This window comes from Microtus ochrogaster, chromosome 19 (assembly GCF_000317375.1).
Source record: "Microtus ochrogaster isolate Prairie Vole_2 chromosome 19, MicOch1.0, whole genome shotgun sequence".
In the NCBI taxonomy this organism is placed as follows: Eukaryota; Metazoa; Chordata; class Mammalia; order Rodentia; family Cricetidae; genus Microtus; species Microtus ochrogaster.
Window position 1 is genome coordinate 29,791,370 of NC_022021.1, and position 12,074 is coordinate 29,803,443.

The following is a 12,074-nucleotide window of genomic DNA, read 5'->3' on the forward strand; positions in this document are numbered from 1 at the left end:
TCATCATCATCATCATCATCATCATCATTTGTTACTTTTCAATCCTAAAATGTTCCCATGGCAACCTGGCTTAATTAGTATCTTTACAAGTTGAAACCAAAGAAGTGGTTAACAGTGATTATTTTCATATTCCTTAAGTTTAACCATGTTTGGCTAACAGATACATAGTATTTATGGCTGCCTGGGCTGCTCAGCACAGCTGCCAAAGTTGAGAGGCCAGTCTGCTCAAATGAGATGAGCGTTTTAGTGGAGTGATGGAGCAGACTGAAGCGACACAGCCAGAATGAGGTTGCCAGTCGTAGGTGAAGACTGAGAGAGACTTAGCACCCACCAGCACTATACTGAGAAGGAACTCCAGCCAAGTCGTGCAGGAATTTGATCTCTGCTCAGATTACTAGGGTTTGTATTGTTCCTCATCAGGCAGTTAGATAAATATAACTATAAAGCAAAAAAAAAAAAAAACCTGATCGTTTGGAATAATTTATGAAACCCACCTCTAGTATAATTGTGCTTAGAACCTGGTAAGTGATCAAACCCCTGTACATCTACACCAAAATCCCAGCACATAACACATATTATAAGAATGTTATGGCCGGGCAGTGGTGGTGCACGCCTTTAATCCCAGCACTCGGGAGGCAGAGGCAGGCAGATCTCTGGGAGTTCGAAGCCAGCCTGGTCTACAAGAGCTAGTTCCAGGACAGGAACCAAAAAGCTACAAGAAACCCTGTCTCGAAAAATAAAAAAAAAAAAGAATGTTATGTCCATGTATGAAAGTTTCAGAAAATATATAAAATGTTTAAAAATAAATATTTTAAGATCGTCATAAGATTTGAACATTTAAGAGTTCAAGAGGAAAATGGTAAAGAGTGATCCGATACTCTGAGAATAAGAATAAGGCAATGATGTTACCAGGAGGAAATAATGAGTTTGAAGAAAGAAGAAAAGAAATGCTGTCATGGCTTGTGAGAGAGGCATTACATGTAATTGTGATGCAATGGCCTGTAAGAGTAAAAATTTGTGTCCAGTGTCAATGCTATTAATTTCAAATATTAAGAAGTAAAATAGTATAACTTCCTATATGAAATAAATATTGTTTTGTTTGCTGTTTTTTTTTCAAGATAGGGTTTTTCTGTGTAACACCTCTGTCCTGTGAAGTAAACATTGCTGAAAACACCAAAATGATAACTTTTATACATCGTTATATGAGGACTTCTAAATCTGATTTAAAGTTTACCTTTAAAATTATTCCATTTGTTTAACGTTTGAGTATTTAGTCTGCATGTATGTGAGTGCAGCACATTTTTGTGGAGGTCAGAAAAGGACATCAGAGCCCCGGAACCTAGAGTTACAGATGATTGTGACCCTTTATGAGGATGCTGGGAACAGAAGCTGGGTCCTCTGTGAGAGGAACAATCTCACTAAGCCCTAAAATTCACCTTTTAAGATACCATTTAACCTCACAAACTAGAAAACCAAAAGCAAAAAACCAAATCTGAAATGCTTTAATTAAACTGAGCTGGGGGATGCATATATTTTCCTGTTGAACTTGCAAGGTTGCTTATGGCTTGTTTGGTGTCTATGTTTCCAATTAAGGGCACTCTTAGAGTTTATATACAATTATATCTAACTTGTGATTTGGAGTGAAATATGTCTATGTGAACTTAATATCTTTTTCTGATGGGCATATAATAATACTTCATTTGAGTTTAGTTTTATAACAGTTAAAAAACAAGAGATAAGTAATACAAAATGGGAAATTGCTTTGTTGGTAAACAATGAAGAGTTAAATATAGATTAGAGTTAGAATTTCAATTAAAGATGTATCTCAGTGTCGATTTATTAACTACCTGTTGTTACATAAGGCTACAGTATGACATAATCATGATGAGATTTTCTTTGACTGTTATGTTATAAAAAATGTTCATGTCAGCATAAATATCCACACATATAACTAATATGTGTGTCCATGCATCACAATTAAGAGATTATTTAAATATAATTGTGATACAATGGTCTGTGAGACAAAATAGTCTCAGTATCAATGGTATTGATTTACATTATTAAGAACTACATACACACACATACACACATATGTATATAAAATCAGGACTGTTAAAGACTGTATCTGCGGGCTAGAGAGATGGCTCAGAGGTTAAGAGCATTGCCTGCTCTTCCAAAGGTCCTGAGTTCAATTCCTAGCAACCACATGGTGGCTCTCAACCATCTGTAATGAGGTCTAGTGCCCTCTTCTGGCCTGCAGGCATACACACAGACAGAATATTATATACATAATAAATAAATTAAATATTTTTTAAAAAGACTGTATCTACATATGTAGTACTGAGATATTTATTCAGATGAGCATAATATTTAGAACATTTTGTGATTATTAGCCACTTTGTGACTAAAGATACATTGGCAATTTATGATGGATAGTAAAAGCACACATATCAAGACAATAATATTGGGAATGTACTCTGAAAGACGTCAAGAGTACATATTCATTGCATCTCGATCTTTAATTAATTGTTTGCTGTAGCAACAACAGAAATCTAACTAACATGCTTTAGAGCCTGTATGTTTCCTATTAACTATTTATTATGTACTTTAAAAAAATAATATTCAGTTTATTTATAACAAATAGATAAAAGAAAACAAAATAATGCAACTTAAAACATAAGATCAAAACCAGAAGAATACGACGGCAGCCATTGCAGTCCCAGACCTTGTGCAAGTTTTGAGATTCAGGTACTACTGTGGCTCAAGATAAGATAACAGGAAACAAACAAACAAACAAAACCCCAAATTCATTGATGTGGGATTATCCTCTGTTTGCTGTGAATATGTTTTATTACCATTGGTTAAAAAAGAATCTGCTTCAGTCTATGACAGGGCAGAATAAAGCCAGGCATGAAATCCGAACAGAGATATAGAGAGAGAGTAGGCAGAGTCAGAGAGATGCAATGTAGCTGCTGAAGGAGAAAGATGCCAGAACACTGGAAACTTAGTGGTAGGCCACAGCCTTGTGTTAATACACAGATTAATAGAAATGTGTTAATTTAAGGTATAAGAGTTAGCCAAGAATATGCCTAACCTATTGGCCAAGCAGCTTTGTAATTAATATAGTTTTTGTGTGATTATTGGGACTGGGTGGCCAGGAAATGAATGAGCAGTCTCCGACTACAACTCATTTTATAACTACTCACTCAATAGAAGGCAACTTTTCATGCTCCTTGATTCAAATGATTTTTTTTTTTTGCTTAGAATCTCATATAGGAGCTATTTGGTGAGAATATGTCATACTTACATTGCAGAAAATGTAATAGCTAGTCATTATTGGTACAATATAAAGTTTTAGCTCCACTCCTATTCTGTTGTGTTCGAAAGAAAGATGTTGACTTTGTACCAAAGTGCTTGTTAGTGAATACAATTTACTGGGAGGCCACAGAAGGTACAGCAGGACCTTTCTGGGAGCAAAGCTTAGCGCCTAGACAACACCTGTAATATCTACGATGAACAGATACTCCACCTATAGGCAATCACCTCAGTATCTCTTGAAAGTACCACTTTTCTCAGCATAGCCTTGGGTGAGCACTAGGCTGCACATAGGCTGAGGCTGATTTCTTTGGAATGCCCCAAATGATTTCGGAATGCCCCAAGGAAGTAGTCTCAGGATGCACTGCTGTTCCTTGTGGCTGTTTTCACTGAGATACCTGAAAAGTGAGGAGCACCCGGAACAACACCTAACTTTATTGGCGCTACTTTTCCTTTGAATGCAGTCTCACCTCTCTTTCCTTTTACTTCATGTTGAGAGTCTTGCTTACCATGCTGGAGTTCTAAACAAAATTCAACACAAAAATACCATTGGTGACTTACTAAAAAGCCCAGGCTCCTCAATCTCTAAGTAATTAACTCTATTTGTGAACTGCCCCAAATGAATCATTTTTTTTTCCTGTGATTTGAAATCAATCTGAAGACAGACTCTACATTTTCTCTCATTGAGCGAAAATGCCAATTATATTCTATGTTGTCATGCGAACAGGTTTAATCTTAGCTTTAATATTGATATTTAGTGATGGGCTTGCTCATAATCTATAATGGGATTGTGGAGGGGGTAAGGTAAATTGCAAGCCCATTTGAAGCACAAATTTATTTAAATTTAATGACACAAAATGACCCACATTCAATAAGTTCCCACAATGCAAGATGACTCAGCAAGTAAAGGTGTTGCCCCCTGATAATGCAAGCTTGATAATCTGAGCTCAACACAGAATCCCCAGAAGGGCAGAGATAGAGAGAAAGAACTGACTCCAGGGTCCACATCTTGTATACCATGCATACGCATGCAACATAATACAGTAATAAATAATAATAAAATGTAAAAAATATGAAAACCAGTTTATTAATAAAAATGAAACACTTTGAGGAAGATTTCAATAACTACATTATTTTGATATGACATATCTTTAATCTCCTGTTGGACATGTAATCTATTACCTAGTGACTTATGTATTTCCAATATTACTGACTCTAATTTATACCGCAAAGAATAACTTGGGCATATTTATCTTACATTCCTTAGAACCTACTTAAAAGTTTATTGGGAAACTGGGAAATGGACAATATGGAGGTCAGTACTACGTCTCTCAAATGGTAGATGATGATTTAGTCCTTAAAAAAAACAAACTCACGACTCTATGCTGCATTAGTTACCAAAATGCTAATTCCTGTCTCTCAATTTTCGAATATGTACTTTCTTCAGTGAGTAAAATGACAGTTTAAATTGTTATGATGTAGAGAGCTCATATTATTCATTTTGTGCATGTTTAGAGTGATAGCTAAAATTTTTGTAAATGCATGTTACTTTCATTTGAATATTTCCTCTCCGACAGCCAAAATACCATAGAAATAAACAAGTAAATGACATAGAGGATTACTCTAGAAACATGTTTACCTAAAAGAACTTTTGTAAACATACAGATACCTGACAATGCATCTCATAGAGTGTACATGTTTGGATCAACTAATTGTTTTAAAGAAATAAGATTAGTAATTAGAAAAATTTATTATAAAAATATTCTAGGTATCCAAATACATAATTAATTCTGTCTGTTAGTACAGGTGACAGAGACAAACCAAATAAGACACTGGCTTTATAAAGTTTTATTGAAAACATTTTCTGTTAGAAGTAATGTACTCTTTTCCATTTTAAAGGTTATCTAAAATATGTTCTGACATCTCAGTGTGTATGAATGTGTGTGTGTGTGTGTGTGTGTGTGTGTGATGTAACTCAGGCTGCCCTTAGGCTCACTGTATACCCCAAACTAGCCGCAAACACCTCATTTTCCTTGTATCTTAGCAAATCCTGGGGTTATAGGTTTGCATTACCATGCTCATCCTAAATACTACTGTTAGATAGCAGCATGGATATTATTATTTTATATTGAGAAATTTAATTCTAAGCTAAATGCCAACATTTGATGATAGATTTCAGCACAGACCTTTAACGGGGGAGCAAATGTGGAAGTTTTTTAGTTGAATCCTAAGGAAAGTTGTAGCAAATATGAAATGGCTATCTGTGTTCTAGAATTGTATTTGAACCAAATCTGATAGGATTAAGTGGACTGTGCCTCCTCTACCCAATTTTGATGCTGGTGTTCTGGGTGTTGCTTAAAAAAAAATAATTATTTTTTTTTCACGGTAACTTTTTCCTTAAAAAAAACAAAAAAAAATGCTTTGTGTGTGAATGGAGTAAGGCAGGTGGAAATGAGCCATTTTATATATTTTTATAAGATAAGGAACTAGTCCTGCCCTTGATGGAAAAAAAGACAGGTACAATTACTCAGTGAAACCAAAACATATTTATTATTCCTCCAGTGTACACTAGTCAAGGTTACAACTTTAAAATAGAAAATAAATCTTCCAGAAACTTAATATTAAAGTTAACTACTGGACTGTGTCAGAATCAGAAAGGTCAGAGATTGGTACCAGGGAAGGCAGAGTTTTACACCAATGTTCTGATAATAAGAAAGCTCAAAAAACCATGGTGGAGAGTTCTCCAGCACTTGAGAAGAGACCTTCTCAGTAAATCACATTGTAAAGGGTGGAAGTTTTCTTCTAGACGTTTAAGTTAAAGTTTCTAATTTTAATTATATGTGTGTGTGTCCTTACATTTCACTGTCTTATGCTAAAAGCATTTTCAATATTCACATATCTTGCATTTAGTTAAACCCAGATATGTTTAGGCAAAATGTTCTTTAAAATATCATTATCTGTGTCACTTAAAATAACTTCAATCATTTGAAACAAAATTTGTACCTTTGTCTCAAAATTTTGTTTACTATGATTAAATTTAATTTTGTAAAGAATTACAGATTTCTATCTGATGTGGGAGTGTCATATATCAATCTGTTGATTTCATTGGTTAAGGAATAAAGAAACTGCCTAGGCCCCTTGATAGGCCAACCCTTAGGTGGGTGGAGTAAACAGAAGAGAAGGCTGGGAGAAAGAAGCTGAGTCAGTGAGTCACCATGGTTCTCCCACTCCAGGCAGACACAGGTTAAGATCATTCACGGTAAGCCAGCTCGTGAGCTACATGGATATTAGAAATGGGCTAGTCCAGGTGTGAGAGTTAGCCGAGAAAAGGCTAGATGTAATGGGCCAAGCGGTGTTTAAAAGAATACAGTTTCCGTTTAATTATTTCGGGGCATAAGCTAAGCTAGCCATGTGGGCGGCCGGGTGCCGGGGACGCAGCCCCGCCGCTCCTAATTCAACATCTATCAAATCTCTATGCAGTGAAAATGTTATTAGAGACAGTTATGACGCACCAAGGAGAAGCACTGAGCTAGACAACTGAACAGTTAACCGCTTGTGAAGCCACATCACATGACAAACTGATATTGGTATCATACATATATCACTAGGACAATTTTAAACACACAGATTTTGTCCTGCTCATTTTGTCATTTGATGTTAAATTTACAGACCTAGTGGCTAAGAATCTAGAACAAACTACTTAATCTAAAATGTATTTCGACAAGGCTTTTTCTACGAACATCTAAGCTTAGTGGGTGTCAGGTAAGAATGGGTGTGTGTGTGTGTGTGTGTGTGTGTGTGTGTGTGTGTGTGTATACCACAGTAAGCATGTGTACATTAACGTCTGAGACCTGGTTCTTTATTTCCACTACAGGCATCTTGGGGATGCAACTGAGGTAACCTTACGCACTGAGATATCTCATTAGTACTACCAGTATTCTTTGTATAATCACCTAACCAAATATCTCTGGCTATACACACATTCAAGTGTCTAACATTGTTTGTAGGGATATGAGAATATCCTGTCTGGCTGGATGTGATGGTGTATACCTTTAATTCCAGCACTAGGGAGGTAGAGACAGGCAGATCTCTGTGAGTTAGAGGATAGTCAGGTCTACAGAGTGAGTTCCAGGCCAAACTCCAAAGATACACAAAAAAACCTGCCTCAAAACAAACAAACAAACAAAAGAAGAAAAAAGAAAAAAAAAAGAATATCCTGACTGTACTAATTCCCATTTTTTTCCCAAATGTTCTCACTTTTTACAAGAATACAGTTCTGTAACTCAGCAGACTGCTCATTCCTCCTGCTGCACTAAAGCCTTCCTGTTGCTCTACAGCCTTCCTCTTCCTGTCCCACTTACGCTCAGTAGCTAGCATGAGTGGGGTGACTCCACGTGCCCTGTGGAAGAAAGAGGTGAGACACTTGCTGTTCTAAACAAACATTTTTGCTTTACCTTGAAGGAGGATGTAGTCAGTGGTAGAGCATGTACTCTGCCTATCAGGGACCTGGCAGTGTCCCTAACACCTCAGATATCAAGATTACAAAAGGTATTTGTTTCAAATGACTGAAGTCACCAAAGTGGGAATCTAGCTAAGTAGCCTGGTGCTGTAGTTCATCATTCTTTTCTCTGTGAAAATAAGAAACTGACAAACAGGGTTATCATCAGTTTGTCAGTCACCTGAGGGTGTCTTTCCTTTCCCAGGAGAAAGTTTTGATGTCTCACGATGAAGATGCATCTCCTTGTCTTTTTCTGCTTCAGAAGGAAGGGGAGGACGGGTGGTAGGAGCCTCGGCTCCAGAAGCTGCTGCCTTCTTCTCGGCTTCCTTTTCTTCTAATATCTTTTCAACTTCAGAAGAATGATAAAAACGAACCTGCATTAGGGGTTCTAGGTGCCTACTATTTCATTAACTAAAAAAATATAAAAACTATTATAAAATTGTAATTAGCAAAATTATTGCAGCATATTACATTTGCTTTAAAATCGCAACAAATATACTTACTGTACCGAACATTCATTCTTTGGGCTCTTCTTTATTTTTTTGCCTTATAGTTATGGCTATGCAAATGATGACGGGACGGGTGTGATTGAGTGTGTGTGTGTGTGTGTGTGTGTGTGCGTATGTGTGTGTGTTTAGAAAGTTAGGGAGCTGATGTCAAATGTCAAAGTAAAAACTGGAAAAATAAAAGATGAATTAAAATGATCTAGAACAGCAAAGAAGTGCATAGGAAGAGAACAATCATGAGAGGCACTCAATGCCTGTCATCTCAGGTGTCAGGAGCCTCACCTAAAGCTGGAAGCCAGCCTGGCTTACACAGTGAGTTCCACATCATCTTTGGATCTCAATAAATGAAAAACAAACAAAAGGTTAAAGCAATGGGATTTAAAATGTAGGGGTTTGGATGTAAATGGGATATTCCCTGGTAAGTCTACCTCACGTCAATGGATGATCACACATCTGAGAATCTACAGACAGTGGTAACTGGATTCACTGAGTTAAAAAAAAAAATGATGACAAAAAGTTGTTTGGGGTATCTGAGTGGTGGTGGATTTGTGAGAAGATGGGGAAAGAGCTGAATATTATGAAGACATAATGTATACTATTCAATGTATGCATGCATATACACGTATAATTACCTTTTAGCTTTTTATTTGCTATTTCATTAGCAAAAAATTCTTTTACTCTCTGACACAAAGCCCCTTCATCTATTTCAGCATTTATTTTTGTCAAAATATTTTGTGGCTCTGTAAACCACTCTTCCAGCAATGGCCAGTTGTCCAAGAAGCCAACAATTCTGCAAAATAAGGATCTTATATGAATATGTGATACTGATTTAAATGACTGCATAAAGAAACATTAAACATGGCATTTAGTGTGATCTATTTGACAATTCATGATGAAGAAGAAGACTAACAAAGAAATTCAACTCAAAAAAGCAACTTTATGAAATCTATAGATGATAGAGCAATACTAAATGTAAAAGATCTTGTCTGATGGCATCACGAGATAGTTTTTATAATTTGAGAAGTAGGAGTGAGAAGGATTTGAAAATGGTACCCATTCAGTAAGCATCTGATGTAAGAACAGATCTCTGTTTAAAAACCAGACAGTATCATGTACACTAGCGGTGGAAGGAGTCTGAGGACTCTTCTAATGGTCCCACAGCACCCACAATCAGGCCATAGAATGTTTTTTCTTGGACACACAAAGTGAAAGTTCTTTGTAGAGAGAGATGGCACAGACTAATTTACTAAAAACTTTTCTTGAATCATTTTTTTTTCTTCCTAGGGCGTAGTCAGCTTCATGTAGCTCAAATTACACATCCTGTCTCACTTCTTATTTTTAGATCTCTCAGGCTTTCATGAAATTGCCTAATTTTGCCTGCATTTTCTTTTCCAAAGGAAAATTACACACAATTCAAAGAACACCATGTAACTTCATTTTAGTATAACGAAAGGGCTACTACAAACTTTCCCAGTCTGACTCACTGCACTTTGAAATTCCATAATCTTCATTGGTATTTTCTAAGTGTTTGCTGAATTTGATATAATTAACTTGTAAGTATTTTCTGATCGGTTTCCTTCCTCAGACTATAGCAACTGTGGTTTCCACCACAAAAGCTTCCATATAAATATTTCACTCAATGCAAAAACCTGTATCAATATAAATATTTCACTCAATGCAAACAAAAAAAAAAAGGACTCAATGGTAAGGGAGTATGTCTTTTTCATAGATCTTATTATTCCAAAGTCACCATTTGTTAGCGTCTTTGAATGGAAAGGAATAGAAAGAACACAAAGCTTAAAACTGACCTATGGTGTATCTGGTCTCTTAAGTTATTGTCTCCATCTCTTTCTTGGCATGTAGAAACTTCTTGTTGAGCAATGTTTTCATGAGAAATTTCATGTGAGAGTTCCTTGGCTATGGTACAAAAAATAATTAGACAATCAAAAAAAAAAAAACAAAACTAAAATGCTACTTATTACCAAAACACACTTGCAAGATTCCAAGTAGATATAGCTGTATTTTGGTCTAATGTTATTTTAGTGTCTTTTAATTTTTTTTTTACATAGGATATATTTGTATTTATATTCTTTCCCTTCCCCAACTCATTACATATTCTCCTTCATCACTTTACCTACCCAACTTCTATTTATTTTTTAAAATAAAAAATAAAGGCCAAAATAAATTTGCAATAAGACAAATAATACTAAGACAAAACAAAACAAAAGATATATGCCCAAAAATGTGTGTGCATGCATGTGTGCTCATACACACACACTAATAAATGAATAAAAGAGACAAGCAAAATTAACAAAGAAAAAAATGACATATCATGCCGTCTTCCCTCTCAGTTGAAGTCTGACCACCAGGGTGTCACTATATTCTGATTCAGGAACATTCCCTCCTCTCTGAGGACTCTGCCTGTATTGCGCTGTCTTCTCTGTCTTAGTCGACACTACTGAGGTTCAGTGTGAATGGTTCATGATTTCTTCTCTCTGAATTTCATCATAAAATATTCCGGCCTCCTAGATGCAGTGGAACATTTTCCAGCCCTGATCAGACCACACTCCCGATAGCTCATATATTTTACTCCAGGATTGCCCAGGTTTTTATTTTAGAATGGACTATGTAAGAGCAGAGCAAACCCTTTATTTCAGAAAACCCCTGTCTAAAATGTTCGACTTAACAACATGAAAAGATAAGAATGAGAAAGGATGGATTGTCATGGATAACAAACTTGGAGAAAGAAAATCAGAATTTGGAAGTAAAACTTGGAGTAAAATAAGGTGACCATAAAGAGACATATACATAAAACTATTTTCTGATACCATACTATAAAACTGTGAAATATCTATGCCTCTTTCCAGAATTATGAAGTCAATTGAGAATAAGCATAAAGAAATTGACCATATGAAACCAAAACAATTTAAGTAAAACAATTTCAGCAACTCTCATTGAGTTTCATTCAAAACACAATATACTTATCAACAGGGAATAAATAGAAAAATAGCAAAGAAGAAAGATAGTCTTGAGCTAGACTAAAAGAAATTAGACTTAAAGCAAAGCAGCATTGGAATGTGATTTAATAGCATTCTAGAAAATGAAAGACCTCATAAATAAAGTAATATTTTTCTTCCCATCTATATTAATGATAAACCAAGATGACAAGATGAAATGGATTTGAAATATAAAATCATGGTTGATTTTCATTGTTGTTGTTATAAAACTTACTATATCCAAAGCCAAGAAAGAATGCCTTGGACTAGATTAAAAGGAATAAGAATTGCTCAGAGCAAAAGAACACAAAAGGGGAAATTAACAACATTCAAGGCAATCAAGGCCCCTCACAGTGTAGAGCAATCAACTGTTTCCCATCTACAGAATGGATGACGGAAAGAAAAATGTGAACACTTTCTGAAGAGATACTATTGTCACTGTCTTGTGGTCCATACCTCACATGTGCTGAGAATTTCTGCACATGAATTAGATCTCTCTTTCTTCTTCCTACCTCCTCTCTCCCCTATCTCTGTCTCACATTCAGGTATTGTCCCTCTTTCCTTTTATTTTCAACACTCACTACCATTGCTCCAGTATTTTTTGTGGCCCTGGATGATCCATCTTTGTGATCTTAAATACTAAGATTCCCAGTGCAAACTTTTATCCTACTAGGACTCCTATATAGCACATGGAGCTCTTCAACCAGTTCCAAAAATCCCTACATTTGCCCTACAGACTGGCCGCCATTGTCTTGTCTT

The 12,074-nt window shown here is 35.9% G+C and overlaps 1 protein-coding gene across 1 annotated transcript in view; it reads right to left on the minus strand.

Moving 5' to 3' along the window:
• The window catches only part of Spef2 (sperm flagellar 2), a 151,266-nt gene that overhangs the window by 60,051 nt on the left and 79,141 nt on the right, over positions 1-12,074 (minus strand). The window contains exons 17-19 of the mRNA XM_026783829.1: positions 10,128-10,236; positions 8,952-9,109; positions 7,995-8,162 (exon numbers count right to left, since the gene is read on the minus strand). Coding sequence (XP_026639630.1) covers positions 7,995-8,162; positions 8,952-9,109; positions 10,128-10,236 — 435 coding nt within the window. The remainder of the gene's footprint in view (positions 1-7,994; positions 8,163-8,951; positions 9,110-10,127; positions 10,237-12,074) is intronic.